Consider the following 14434-nt stretch of genomic DNA (forward strand, 5'->3'; position numbering starts at 1 on the left):
GATATATTTATTGGGAGTATTTAATGAATACAATGCTCCATGGGTTCCAAGAACCAGATAATGTCCATGTACATATGAAAACAGTACCAAACAAATAGCTCGAATTTCGATGTAGAAGCTCGAAGCAGATCGACCGCTAGTGTGGTCCAATCGCTACGGTCCTGTGCTTTCACTGGACTCCGCGGAGAGCGCCACACTGGTGTTCCGAGACCACGCACAGACAGGCGCTCTCGTACTAACGCCTGGCTCTCCCGATCTCAGCACCTTTGGACCGAGGTTCGCCCATATAGCTTGGACAACCCGGCACCGAACGGGTGTAGGCCGAGCGGGACGAATCTTTTACCAGATTTAAACATATAATACTTTACTCAAATCTGAAAATCACTTACTTGTAGATGGTTGATATGAAACCAATACTTGTAGTATGATGAAGTCTTCCAGGTGATGCGAAGTCCCTTTGATGAAGACTCAGTCGCCTCGTGGTGAACCACCAAGGCAAGTACCACCGCAAGAAATAACAGCCACCTGTTGTGAAAGAAGGAGAACCCACTTGGAGGAGAGGCCTGGCTGCAGTGGAGAGAAGATGGCCCACGTTTGCTTGCAAAAGAACAAGACAACGCAGCCAGTGGGTAAACAGCCGCCAGATAAAGGGTTTAGCCGCTTGTGGGAGGAAGGGCACCTGTATGCTGTACACAGGCGCCTGGCTGCAGTACAGTTGCTGCCTGTAGTACAGATGCGCAGCCACCTAGGAGGGAACAGAGATGCGACCTGAAGTGGGGCAGCCGCCTGTGAGGAAGGGCACCTGGCTGAAGTGTGTGCAGTCGGCTGGGAGAGTATAGGAGCCGCCAGCAGTCGGGTGTAGTCGCCTGTATGAGCAGCAGCCTGTAGGAGATGGCGTAGAGGAAGCAGCCGCCTCAAAGAAGCATGCGCAGCCTGTGTGTAGCACACCTGCAATCTGTGCTGACCGCCTGTAGAGAGTTTGGCGCAGGCAGCAGCAGCATAAGCACCCCCAGCAGCAAGCGTAGCAAAACTCCAGCCGTCAGGAAGCTTACGAAGGGTGATGAAGCAATGCCAGGAAGAAGCGATGGGATTTTTACGCTTGAAGGGGTAAACCTTTTTAATAAAATTTAATGTGAAGATACAACTCAAGATTTCCACGCTTGCATGAAAGGGGACTAGTGGGGGTTGGTGACCATGCCCACCCCCACACACGCTTAAAAGTGAGGCTCGCCACCTTGGCCCCTAAGTGGGTGCCCAAAGGGGGTGCCCACTTTTAAATGAGTGTGAACCCCTAACCTTATAAAACAAAGGGGTTAGAATTAAATAACATTAAACAACATGTACCATATACTTACCACCTGTTCACATGCACTGAAACTCGTCAGAATACAGAGCAGACTTCACGACTCACTGGCAGGCGTCCCTGCTCAGTCAGTAACACGTCAGGCAGGCAAACACACAAATACATGTCATGCGAAAACAGTTTCAAGCATGCAAATCATGTGTGCATGTGCAAATAGTAACATGGACATATCTCCCGTTCATGGAACATGTACAAAATATCTGTCGGCACAGAACTGGCACGACATAAAACATAAAAACCTGGTCTTCCTATGGAGTGACAGTCCCATAGGTAAGACACAGTTCTAGGCACGAGTTTCCCTATGGTGTGACAGTCCCATAGGCAAAACACGGCACGAATACTGGCTCTTCCATGGCGTGACAGTCCCATGGATCGAGCACAGTCCAGGTCATACACGGGTGGCACTGATCTGGCTCCCGTCCATACGACACCATCCTGCTAACACACGGGTGGCACCAGTCTGGCTCTCGTCCATGTCAGCAAAATACTGGCCTCTTCACATGAGACACCGGCCTAGCCTCAAGTGAACGAGACGCAAAAACTAGGAATGGACCAAATGGTCGGCCAATTGGTGACATCCCCCCGGGCTTCTAAAGAGTTGACCTCAACTTAAAAGCCTCAAGATATACCTGCAACAATTGCGGATAATCTGCAAAATAATCTTCATTTACCCATTTGGCATCAATAGGCAAATAATTGTTAAACTTCACAAGGTATCTCCTGGAAAGCTTTCCTGCAGGTAGCTTTCTCTCCTTGTGAAAAACAATCTGTTCTGGCTGGAGGATCTCCTCAAGCTCTTCAATTTCTGGCGGATCTTCTGTGACAGGCTCATCAGGATCTGGCCCCACATATTTCCGAAATAGACTCACATGAAAAGCATTGTGAATCGTCCAATGACTAGGTAAAGCAAGCCTATAGGACACTTCATTGATCTTGTGAATCACCTTGAAGGGTCCATAATAGCGAGGAGAAAGCTTAGGATATGATCCTTCTCGTCCTGGCCTCTTCCGAAGCCTAGCCTTCTCAAATTTCAGCAATACCCAATCACCTTCTTTGACTTCCATGTCCCTTCTATGCTTGTCAGCAGCCATTTTATGCTTATCCTGAGATCTTGCAATGGCTGTCCGCACTTGACCAAAGGCAACATCCAAGTCACGAACATATTCATCAGCTGCAAAAATCTCATCCTTGGTACGAAGGATGGGTGGCAAGACCACTCTGCCATAAATAATCTCAAACGAAGCCTTTCCTGTGGAAGCATGGATCGTATTGTTGTAGGCAAACTCAACAAGTGGAAGATACTTCTCCCATGCACTCTTTTGATCTGCCACATAACATTTCAATAAATCCAACACAGCTGAATTTGCAGCTTCACTTTGGCCATCCGTTTGGGGATGATAAGCTGATGAAAACTCAAGCTTAGTACCCATATTATCAAACAAAGCCCTCCAAAATAGGCTTGTAGTCCTGGGATCTCTATCCCCAACAATGGATTTAGGCATACCATGATGCTTGAAAATATTAGCAAGAAAAAGCTTTACCATATGATCAGCTTTAATGGTTTTCTTGACGGGCAAGAAGTGAGCTTGCTTGCTAAACCTGTCCACAATAGTCCAAATAGCATCATTCCCATGCTGGGATCTAGGCAAATCCATAATAAAATCCATCGTAATACTTTCCCAAGGTTGCGAGGGAATAGGCAATGGCTGAAGCAAACCTGGAGGCTTTTGCCTGTCAAATTTCACCTTTTGGCAAGTGATACATGCACGCACATAAGCCTCAATGTCTTTACGCATGCTTGGCCAAAAGAAATACCTCTGAATCATGCGAGTAGTAGGCATAATACCTCTATGACCAGCATATGGTGGAGCGTGACATTCGTCCTTAACCTTTGGACGCAAATCCTTCACCACACATAGGCAATTATCCTTCATTAGATAACCCTCATTGATAACATAAGAGGCATGTGAATGACCAGCCATCAAATCAGTCCATATATGGCAAAAATCAGCATCCAAATGATACAAATCTCTCATAGCAGATAGATCTCCATGAGAGGCCACTGAGACTGCAGCAACATAAGGCCTCCTAGATAGTGCATCGGCCACCACATTTTTCTTTCCTGGAGTATGCACAATCTGAAAATGAAGCATGGAAAGAAAGTTTGCCATTCTCATCTGCTTCTCTGAAAGCTTGGTTTGAGATAGAAAGTATCTCAAGCTTTGATGATCTGTCTTGACTACAAATTCAGCCCCAAGAAGGTAGTGTTTCCAAATCTTTAAGGCGTGAATTACAGCCAAGAGCTCTTTCTCATAGATATCCATATGAAGCTCAGCATCATGCAAACGACGGCTCTCGTATGCAACTGCATGCCCTTCTTGATTTAGGACAGCTCCTATGCAATCACCACAAGCATCACATTCAACCACGAATGACTTGTGCAAGTCAGGAACAATCAATACTGGACCACATATGATCGCATGCTTGAGCTGCAAGAAAGCATCCTGTTCCTTTGAAGTCCATTTGAAAGCAGTTTTCTTCTTCGTGAGATCATGTAGAGGAGTGGCAATCATAGCAAAATGCCTTATGAAACGCCTGTAGTATGAACATAATCCCAGAAAACTACGTACTTGATGTACGTTTTGCAATTCGGGCCAATTCCGAATGGTCTCTATCTTTGCAGGATCCATTGTAACTCCATCCTTGGATACAATATGTCCCAGATAATGAATCTCTGAAAGGAAAAACTCACTTTTCTTAGCATTGACGAAAAGTTTATGCTTCCGCATCTCTTCGAACACTGTGACCAAATGAGTTCTGTGTTCCTGCTCATTCTTGGAGAAAACCAAGATATCATCAAAGAAGACTCCTGTAAACTTGCGATGGGTTCGGAATATCCTATCCATCATACGATTAAAGGTAGCAGGAGCATTGGTGAGACCAAAAGGCATTACCAAGAATTCATATAATCCGAAAGCTGTCCTGAATGCAGTCTTATGGACATCTTGTGGTACCACGCGTATCTGGTGATAACCACTCTTCAAATCAAGTCTGCTAAAGCAAGCTGAACCATCAAGCTTATCCAAGATATCATCAATACGTGGAATTGGGAATCTGTTCTTGATGGTAAGCTTGTTCAAAGCTCTATAGTCTACACATACGGAAAGATCCGTCCTTCTTTTGAACAAGAAGCACAGGAGAGCAGTAAGGTGAGGAACTGGGCTGAACCAAACCTTTCTCTAAAAGCTCGTTTATCTGCTTCATAATTTCTTCTTGTTGTGCAGCACTCACTCGGTATGCGGGTTTGTTAGGAGGAGAACTACCTGGCACAAGATCTATACGATGATCTTCGGGCCTTTGGGGAGGTAATTCACCTGGCAATGAGTCAGCAAAACAGTCTTTGAATGCATTAAGAAAATTCAGCCTATCATTAGACATAGCATCCACATTTTGTTGATTTGGCACAAGACTATCACGCACAAAAACCAAGTACGCTGAAAGACTCTTTTTCATTGCTTTATTAATTTGGATGTGTGATACAACTGGGATAGAATCCCCTTCTTTGCCAGCATCAATAAAGTGCATGCGGCCTTTATGCATAAAAGAAATCATATTGGACTTGTAGTCTTTGCGGGGCTCAAGCCTATGATGCCACGGCTTGCCCAACAATACATCACATCCATTCAGAGGAGCAACTAAGAAATGCTCATTATCAAGATAGCCCTGTATATGGATACGCAACTTCCCAATCAAAGGGGTAACCTGCACCTCTTTACCAATAAATGCAGCTTCGGCTTTAATCTGAGGTCCCATGTTTTCAACCTCAATTCCCAATGCAGCTGCCATTTGCATAGAGATGAAATTGTCAGTTGCACAGTCATCAAACATGAATAATGCGGGCTGATCCTTGATATGCCCCCAAGCCTTGCAAACCATACGCTCTTTTGCATCATGCCCTGTATTACCTTGCACATCAGGAACTGCATGAACATTTGCTTTGGTGTGCTTGTCCTCGTGCTTTGATTTGCGATCTGGGCATTGCCGAAACATGTGGTCTTTGCTACCACAAGAAAAGCATTTTCCATCCTTAGCATATTGCTCTCTTTGCTCCGGGGTTAATCCAAATTTGTTCTTTCTTGGGCCCTGTTCTTTAGATGGGTTATTTTCAGCTTTACCACCCTTGTAAGGCTCCCGGAAGTTCTTTTTAAATGGCTGTCCGCCCTTTTGCTGATTTGGGGCAGCCTTGTCCTTCGCCTTGGAACCTCCTTGATCCTGCTTGATCTTGAGCACCAATTGCTCCGTAGCAAGAGCAGAAGCTGTGAGTTGTTGCAACGTATGTTTTGGGTGCAATTCAATACCCGATCTATAAGCAGGTTGCAATCCAGAACGAAACTTCCTCTTTCTTTCATCTTCTGTGATTAGCATGAAGGGAGTCACTTCCAGCAACACTTTCCAGAATTTGTTAACATACTGTTGCACACTCTCATTATCTTTTTGTTCCAGCCTGTCCCACTTTTGAGTGAGAGTTTGCTCTGCATTGGGTGGCAAGAACTGAGCATAAAATCTATCTTTGAATTCCTTCCAAGTAGAGATGGGATCCTTGGTGATCTTTTCGGTGATCCACCAATGGGCAGCAGTCCCTTTCAGAAACATGCTAGCATGGCGCACCTTCGACTTTTCTGTAAAGTCCTCATCGCTAAAAGCAATGTCGAACTGTGCCACAAACGCTAACACCTTAGAAGCATCATGTTCACCATGAAAGACATCAAATTTGACAGATTTATCACCTGCTTTGAACTCCTTGAGCTTCCAGGCATGAGGCTCATGGTCCTCTCTTTTTCTTTTCCCCTTATCCAACGGGGTAGCCCTGTCTGCATGGGCTCCATGGGCCGTCATAGAAGCTTCATGGGGCACGGTGGCATGTGCTCCACGAACTCGAAGCTCAGATGCATGTGGCTTACCTGCATATGGCATGGTCTCTCCATGAGACAACTCAGAAGGCAAAATTTTTCTGGAAACAGACCTGTCACCATGAGATACATATCTTGCATGCATGTGACTTTCGTGCCCTCCATGAGCACTGGCATACATATATCTGTCAGGCTTAGTGCCTTGTGGAGAGGATGCATGACGAGAGGTGACAGTCACCTCTTCCTTTTGCATAAAAGATTTCAGCCTCTGGGATGCGGGATCTCCATGCTTCAAACGAGGTGGATTTCTGAATTTTAGCTCTCCGTCATCCCCCTCTTTGATATCACCTTTGCGAAGGAGATAGGCAAGTGCCAACTCCCTTGGTTTCTTGCCCACTTCACGAGCCATTGATTCAAAAGTTACATCAACCATAGCATCAGCCTTCCTGTCTTCAATAGCACTTTGCAAATGTGGATCTTCATGCAAAAACTTCAATTCTTGCTCTTGAGCCTGCAAAAGTTTTCTCATATGTTCCATTTCAGCTTTCATAGCATCAGGGTCTTGTTCAAGCATAACTGTCTTTCCTGGAGACAGTTGACCCTTGGATTCACTATCAAGAACCCTTTCAAGGGGCTTGTGCCTACCACGCAGGGCATCAGACCCACGAGAGGCACTAGAGGGACCCCTCGAATTTGGTACTTCCAAAGGGTTGCCTTGGCTGTCCATTGTGTTCAAAGTTTGCTAAAAGCGGGATGTCCAGTACACAGGTTCGTTTCCCCACTAGGAAGAGGGAAACAACCGTGCTCTGATACCAGTGAAACCGATCCCGTCAAGTGGGAAAGACTCCGTTGGACACCCACACGCTTAAAAGCACAACTTTAAAACCACAAATTTGAAATGGACAACTTTAAAACAACTTGAATTTAAATGAACAGAAATGGAAAGATGGACACCAGCACTGGGGCCGGAACGGGCCGACCCCCCCCTCAATATATGATATATTTACTGGGAGTATTTAATGAATACAATGCTCCATGGGTTCCAAGAACCAGATAATGTCCATGTACATATGAAAACAGTACCAAACAAATAGCTCGAATTTCGATGTAGAAGCTCGAAGCAGATCGACCACTAGTGTGGTCCAATCGCTACGGTCCTGTGCTTTCACTGGACTCCGCGGAGAGCGCCACACTGGTGTTCCGAGACCACGCACAGACAGGCGCTCTCGTACTAACGCCTGGCTCTCCCGATCTCAGCACCTTTGGACCGAGGTTCGCCCATATAGCTTGGACAACCCGGCACCGAACGGGTGTAGGCCGAGCGGGACGAATCTTTTACCAGATTTAAACATATAATACTTTACTCAAATCTGAAAATCACTTACTTGTAGATGGTTGATATGAAACCAATACTTGTAGTATGATGAAGTCTTCCAGGTGATGCGAAGTCCCTTTGATGAAGACTCAGTCGCCTCGTGGTGAACCACCAAGGCAAGTACCACCGCAAGAAATAACAGCCACCTGTTGTGAAAGAAGGAGAACCCACTTGGAGGAGAGGCCTGGCTGCAGTGGAGAGAAGATGGCCCACGTTTGCTTGCAAAAGAACAAGACAACGCAGCCAGTGGGTAAACAGCCGCCAGATAAAGGGTTTAGCCGCTTGTGGGAGGAAGGGCACCTGTATGCTGTACACAGGCGCCTGGCTGCAGTACAGTTGCTGCCTGTAGTACAGATGCGCAGCCACCTAGGAGGGAACAGAGATGCGACCTGAAGTGGGGCAGCCGCCTGTGAGGAAGGGCACCTGGCTGAAGTGTGTGCAGTCGGCTGGGAGAGTATAGGAGCCGCCAGCAGTCAGGTGTAGTCGCCTGTATGAGCAGCAGCCTGTAGGAGATGGCGTAGAGGAAGCAGCCGCCTCAAAGAAGCATGCGCAGCCTGTGTGTAGCACACCTGCAATCTGTGCTGACCGCCTGTAGAGAGTTTGGCGCAGGCAGCAGCAGCATAAGCACCCCCAGCAGCAAGCGTAGCAAAACTCCAGCCGTCAGGAAGCTTACGAAGGGTGATGAAGCAACGCCAGGAAGAAGCGATGGGATTTTTACGCTTGAAGGGGTAAACCTTTTTAATAAAATTTAATGTGAAGATACAACTCAAGATTTCCACGCTTGCATGAAAGGGGACTAGTGGGGGTTGGTGACCATGCCCACCCCCACACTCACTTAAAAGTGAGGCTCCCCACCTTGGCCCCTAAGTGGGTGCCCACTTTTAAATGAGTGTGAACCCCTAACCTTATAAAACAAAGGGGTTAGAATTAAATAACATTAAACAACATGTACCATGCACTGAAACTCGTCAGAATACAGAGCAGACTTCACGACTCACTGGCAGGCGTCCCCGCTCAGTAAGTAACACGTCAGGCAGGCAAACACACAAATACATCTCATGCGAAAACAGTTTCAAGCATGCAAATCATGTGTGCATGTGCAAATAGTAACATGGACATATCTCCCGTTCATGGAACATGTACAAAATATCTGTCGGCACAGAACTGGCACGACATAAAACATAAAAACCTGGTCTTCCTATGGAGTGACAGTCCCATAGGTAAGACATAGTTCCAGGCACGAGTTTCCCTATGGTGTGACAGTCCCATAGGCAAAACACGGCACGAATACTGGCTCTTCCATGGCGTGACAGTCCCATGGATCGAGCACAGTCCAGGTCATACACGGGTGGCACTGATCTGGCTCCCGTCCATACGACACCATCCTGCTAACACACGGGTGGCACCAGTCTGGCTCCCGTCCATGTCAGCAAAATACTGGCCTCTTCACATGAGACACCGGCCTGGCCTCAAGTGAACGAGACGCAAAAACTAGGAATGGACCAAATGGTCGGCCAATTGGTGACACCCCTCCTGTGTACAAGAGTCCTTGATCCTTCGCATGCCGCAGAAACCACAAGAAACGCAATCCTGCCTGCCAAAGAGACATCTGCAACCATGAGCTCAACTGCCTCATCAGGAAGCTCTCGTCCAATCTGGTGTCCATCAACCAGATCAATGAACCATACAGCTTCTGAGTCACAGAGACATCACACTGCTCACAAGGATCAACACCTGTTACGGTGCACAAACAAGTCGTCCTGGAAACCTCCTGAAGACCACGCAAGGCCTTCTGAAACCTGTCAACCACCCCCTCTGAATCCGGAACCACAAAGCCTGGAGAAACCACCTCCTTCTGCAAGTAAGCACCCGCCACCTGCCTGGCTTTCCGAAAGGTCCCCGTGGAAAGAACATCCTTATCTACTGGAGATTCTATATCCCGAACACTACGAGACTTCAGAGCATAAGTGACCTGTTCAGCTTCCTCTGACTGACGAACACAAGAACTACCAACATCAGTACTGGAAAGTTCCTGCGAACTGCTGCCATCTACAGGCAAGCTATCCACCACCTGGTCCCGGAAAGCCTGTACCTGCAGCGTATCCACACTTGAGTGGCCATTACCAGACTGCCACTCATCACAAACCTGAGGACGTGGGAGAGAGAGTGCTGAAAGCCTGTAAACTCCATTCTCCACTCCGCCTTCCCAAACCACCTGGCCTGTTGCTTTATCCCGGAGAGCAACAGCTCATCAAACTCCACCCGTACGCCAGTCTTGCAAACCTGATGCACTGACAACAGATGAAAACCAAGTGCCGGAACATACGACACCTGGGAGGAATGCTTCCCCCCTCTGCCACCATCGGGAACTATCTCCATCCTGCCCTCACTGTGAACTGGGATAGTGGATGTATCCCCAGTAAGAATATGACCAGAAAGCTTGCAGAGATCCTGTAAACCGGAACAGGAAGGAGTCATGTGCCTAGAAGCACCACTATCGAGAATCCACTCCCGAGTATCCGTTGCGGAGAGTCCTCCAATCTCCTCCCTGCCTGAAGAAAATGAAACATCGGTGTCCATCACCTCCAGGTGCACAAAAGCCGGAGTCTTCCTGATTGTTGCTGAGGAATCTTCACCCTTCTCGGTCTTCCGCTTGGGACACTGACTCCATATGCCGTAGTTGCTCTCGTCCAACTGACGGTCCACCGGGAACGTGGGGAGCGTCGGGATCTTCACATGTCTCTCGGCCATCTCAAACAGATTTGCCATCGCGGGGATGTACTCTGACAAGGGTGGGTGGGTGGGAACAAAGAAGAACTAAAACCTGCAAGTGGCTGTCCAGCAAATCAGCCCGCCTTCCTCTTGCTTCTCCTCTTCCCGAACAGTCCAAAACAGTCCACCAATGAGCCACAAAACAGTCCCCTCTTCGCTCACACAAATCCCAAGACCTATCTAGAGCCTAAGGCTCTGATACCATGTCAGAATACGCAGCGGAGATGATGACCAGATCTGGGAACACAAGAGCAAAAACACAGGCAGAAAAACAGCACAAGAGAGAGAGAGAGATGTAGGCGTGTAACTCTGCTCTGATATACACAAGAAGATCCCGAATATGATACAAGTGTGGTATGGGGGCTGGGGGCCTATTTATATGCCCCCAGATAGGCAGTCGGCCTGCTGAAGAGGCCTCCACGACTGCATCAACAGTCGGCCAGCTCAGATGAGGCCCACGACTGTATATGCCCAGTCGGCCAGCAACACAGGGGTCCACGACTGTTGCTGGGTCAGTCGGCCAGCTACTCAGTGCTCCTGCCAACACAGAACTGCCTCCCAAGCCACAGAAAAAATAGGAAAAATAGGGGAAAAATGCGGGGAGTGAGGAAAAATGATAAAACACCTCATACGGGCGGGCACACCCACAACAAAGGCCTTTGTTGCGGGCACACCCACAACAAAGGCCTTGGTGTATAATTCTAGACAGGAGATTACTTCTAACAGTACAATGGCTAGAAATCATAATAAATAATTAAATACCCTTGCCTTCAGTATTTCTTGGCGATGGAGCCTCCAAAACAGTCCCCAACAGCCGGTATTCTTCATGGGCAGCCTTCAAGTGAGAGAGAAAGAGAGTAGCCATCATTAGGGCAGCCTGTAAAACGGTGGCAGAGGCTAGTGTGTAGCAAGAGAGCCTCTATTAATGAAGAGAGAGGGCTCCAATTTATAGATTTGGGCCTCCCATGAGCTAAAATGGCAAGAGAAGGCTACAATGACAAGTGGAGAGCCACACAATAGCTGAAGTGACAAGTGGCCTCTGGAGAGCCACACAATAGCTGAAGTGACAAGTGTGAGGCCACTTGTCTCACTTTGATCCACTTTCTAACAAGTGTCAGGCCACTTGTCTCACTTTGGTCCACTTTCTTGCCACATGTCCCAATCTAAGAGATGGGTCCTTCCATAAACTTTATCTCTAAAAATATCCCAACTGGTAGACATTCTGTCATAGGCACTTTGCCAACTCTTGGTATCTGCTCAATTCCAGATGTAATGACGCGAACAGAATTTCCATCGGAGTCGGGCCAAAAATAGCAACTCTCCTAAATTTTAGGAGTGTGGTCCTTTGTATTCTAGGATAATCCCCCATTCCCAAAGCTTGTACTTTCCAAATATTCAGACATCCTGGAGTCCACCAGACCCCTTTCATACTGGAAAATGTCCAGGCTAGTGACACTATGACATGAGAGATTTGGGCACTTGAGCTTTGTAGCCTTGGAAGAGATGCAAAGGTCTGGGATAGTGGTGGCATAACTTGGTAGAGAATGAGACAGGAAAGAGGCTGAAGAAGTTCCGAACAGATTGAGGAGGAGAATTCACATCAAGTGACTTCAATGCCTACTGCAAGGAGCACGAGATCAAGAGAGATTTGATAGTTGTTCATTCTCAGCAACAAAACGGTGTTGCAGAGCGCAATGAATATTTGGGCGTCGTGGAATCCACCAGCTGGTGACATGCTTTCTCTTGTGTAGAGCATCCTTTTGTACAACATCTAGCAAGATGGCCTCTTCTAGAGAATACTCCCGATCAAAGCTCCAACTAGCTCCAACTATATGTGAATCATTGCATATGGACCACCATTGTGGCTTTCCAGAGCTCCTCGTATGTCTACCAATGAATAAATCAAAAGAAAATACATGGCTCCTCATACACAATCTCGAAAGGTACATGACCAGTAGTTGAATGAGGGGTATTTTTGTATGCAAATTGGAGAAGATGAATGTATTTATCCCACGAACTAGGTTGTTGGGCAACGTAGGGTCTAAGTAGATCCAAGGTAGTTCTGTTAGTAACTTCACTGTGTCCATTCGTTTTTGGATGGAAAGACGTGGAAAAGCCTAACTTAGTGCCTAAGTTGGAGAAAAAAATTACTGCAGAACTTAGAGTCTTTGTCTAAAACAATGGCTTTCGGTAAACTATGATGCACAAAGATTTGTTTGATATATTTGTTGCAACCGGATGTAGTAGGCAAACTCGTAATGAACTCCATAGATATCTGTTTCCAAGTATCATTAGAAATTGATAGAGGTGTGAGAAGTTCTTGCGTCTTACCTTTGTAGCTTTTGATTTTTTTGACAAGTAGAACATTCAGCGACAAATCTTGAGACTAATTGCAAGGTAGCAGAAACACCTCTATGACCCATGTATGGCGGTTGATGCATTTCCATCAAGACATTGTTTGAAAGGTTGCGTGACACAATCTCTTGTGGAATCATCATGACACGAGTAATCACTAATGGGGTTTTAATCATTATCTTTAAGCTTGATCCAAACTGTACAGAAGTTAGGGTCTTGCTTATAAGACTCTCTTATAGGACTCAAAGGTTCACTTTCTATCATAGAGATGTTTTGGACACTCGGACGTGTACCTAAAGCATCTGCCACGACGTTTTCCTTCACTGCTTGATATTCGATCATGTGTTGGAAATTTTGGATAAATGAAGTCCATTTGATATGTTGGCCAAAAATCAAAGGTTGGGTCAAGAAATGTCTCACGTTGTGTTGGAATCATAGTTGTCAGGTACAAAAAGTTCGATTCGGTACGGTACGGTACGTTCAAATATGGTGTCAGAACGCACCGCTAAATTTTGAAAAAATACAGTGGAGATACGGTCCATTTAAAAAATACTTAAAAATATAAATATAGATGCAAAACTTAGAGAAGTTATAAGTTACAACTTACCCAAAACATAAAAATTTAGAATGTTACAAACTTGCAACTTGCATTGAAAATGAAAGTAGACAAATGTACATGTGACATGTCAAAGAGTCGTGAATATATAAAAAGCTGCAAAACTTGGCATGCCGCATGGGCAAGTACAAAAATGTGAGTACAAAAATGCAAAAAGCCTATAGAGGACTATAGAGGTTAAAAGCCTATGTCACCATCTATGTCGGAGCTGTCGCTAGGCTCTTCAATATCCTCGCAAGAGGAGGACACCTTAGTGCTTCCACCAAAATCGCCATCGCTAAGAACGTAGCCCTCATCATCATATTCGGGCTCCTTGATATCATCATGAACTATTGAAGAAGACCCCGCAATGGAAGCATCCTCAACTCTAACTACTGCGGGGGCAGAGCTCCGACTCATGGAGCCGCGTCTGACATAGGTAGCAATTGGGCAATCAAAGCCTTGGGAGCCAAAAGTAAGAATGGGCCGAACTTGTACTCCCCTTCTAGTTCTGCGGCCACGACGAGTGCGAGAGACTCGTGAAACCGATCCCGTCAAGTGGGAAAGACTCCGTTGGACACCCACACGCTTAATAGCACAACTTTAAAACCACAAATTTGAAATGGACAACTTAATACAACTTGAAATTTAAATGAAATGAAATGGAAAGATGGACACCAGCACTGGGGCCGGAACGGGCCGACCCCCCCCTCAATATATGATATATTTATTGGGAGTATTTAATGAATACAATGCTCCATGGGTTCCAAGAACCAGATAATGTCCATGTACATATGAAAACAGTACCAAACAAATAGGCTCGAAGTCGAATTTCGATGTAGAAGCTCGAAGCAGTACGACCACTAGTGTGGTCCAATCTCTACGGTCCTGTGCTTTCACTGGACTCCGTGGAGAGCGCCTCACTGGTGTTCCGAGACCATGCACAACAGGCGCTCTCGTACTAACGCCTGGCTCTCCTGATCTCAGCACCTTTGGACCGAGGTTCTCCAATAGAGCTTGGACAACCCGGCACCGAACGGGTGTTGGCCGAGCAGGATGAATCC

The 14434-nt window shown here is 46.4% G+C and overlaps 2 protein-coding genes across 2 annotated transcripts in view; one reads left to right on the plus strand and one right to left on the minus strand.

The window, feature by feature from the left end:
* Positions 1-14434, plus strand: part of LOC147640970 (osmosensing histidine protein kinase SLN1-like) — a 72785-nt gene that overhangs the window by 23154 nt on the left and 35197 nt on the right. The gene's annotated exons all lie outside the window — the stretch shown is intronic.
* On the minus strand, positions 4500-8183 carry LOC147640972 (uncharacterized). The gene is made up of 3 exons (XM_086807919.1): positions 7949-8183; positions 6098-7866; positions 4500-4514 (listed from the first exon to the last, which is right to left on the minus strand). Exons 2-3 carry the CDS (start codon positions 6998-7000, stop codon positions 4500-4502), a joined length of 918 nt encoding a protein of 305 aa, XP_086664045.1. The 5' UTR covers positions 7001-7866; positions 7949-8183.

This window comes from Cibotium barometz, chromosome 2, assembly GCF_041138505.1.
Source record: "Cibotium barometz isolate CiBa-2024 chromosome 2, ASM4113850v1, whole genome shotgun sequence".
Taxonomy (NCBI): Eukaryota; Viridiplantae; Streptophyta; class Polypodiopsida; order Cyatheales; family Cibotiaceae; genus Cibotium; species Cibotium barometz.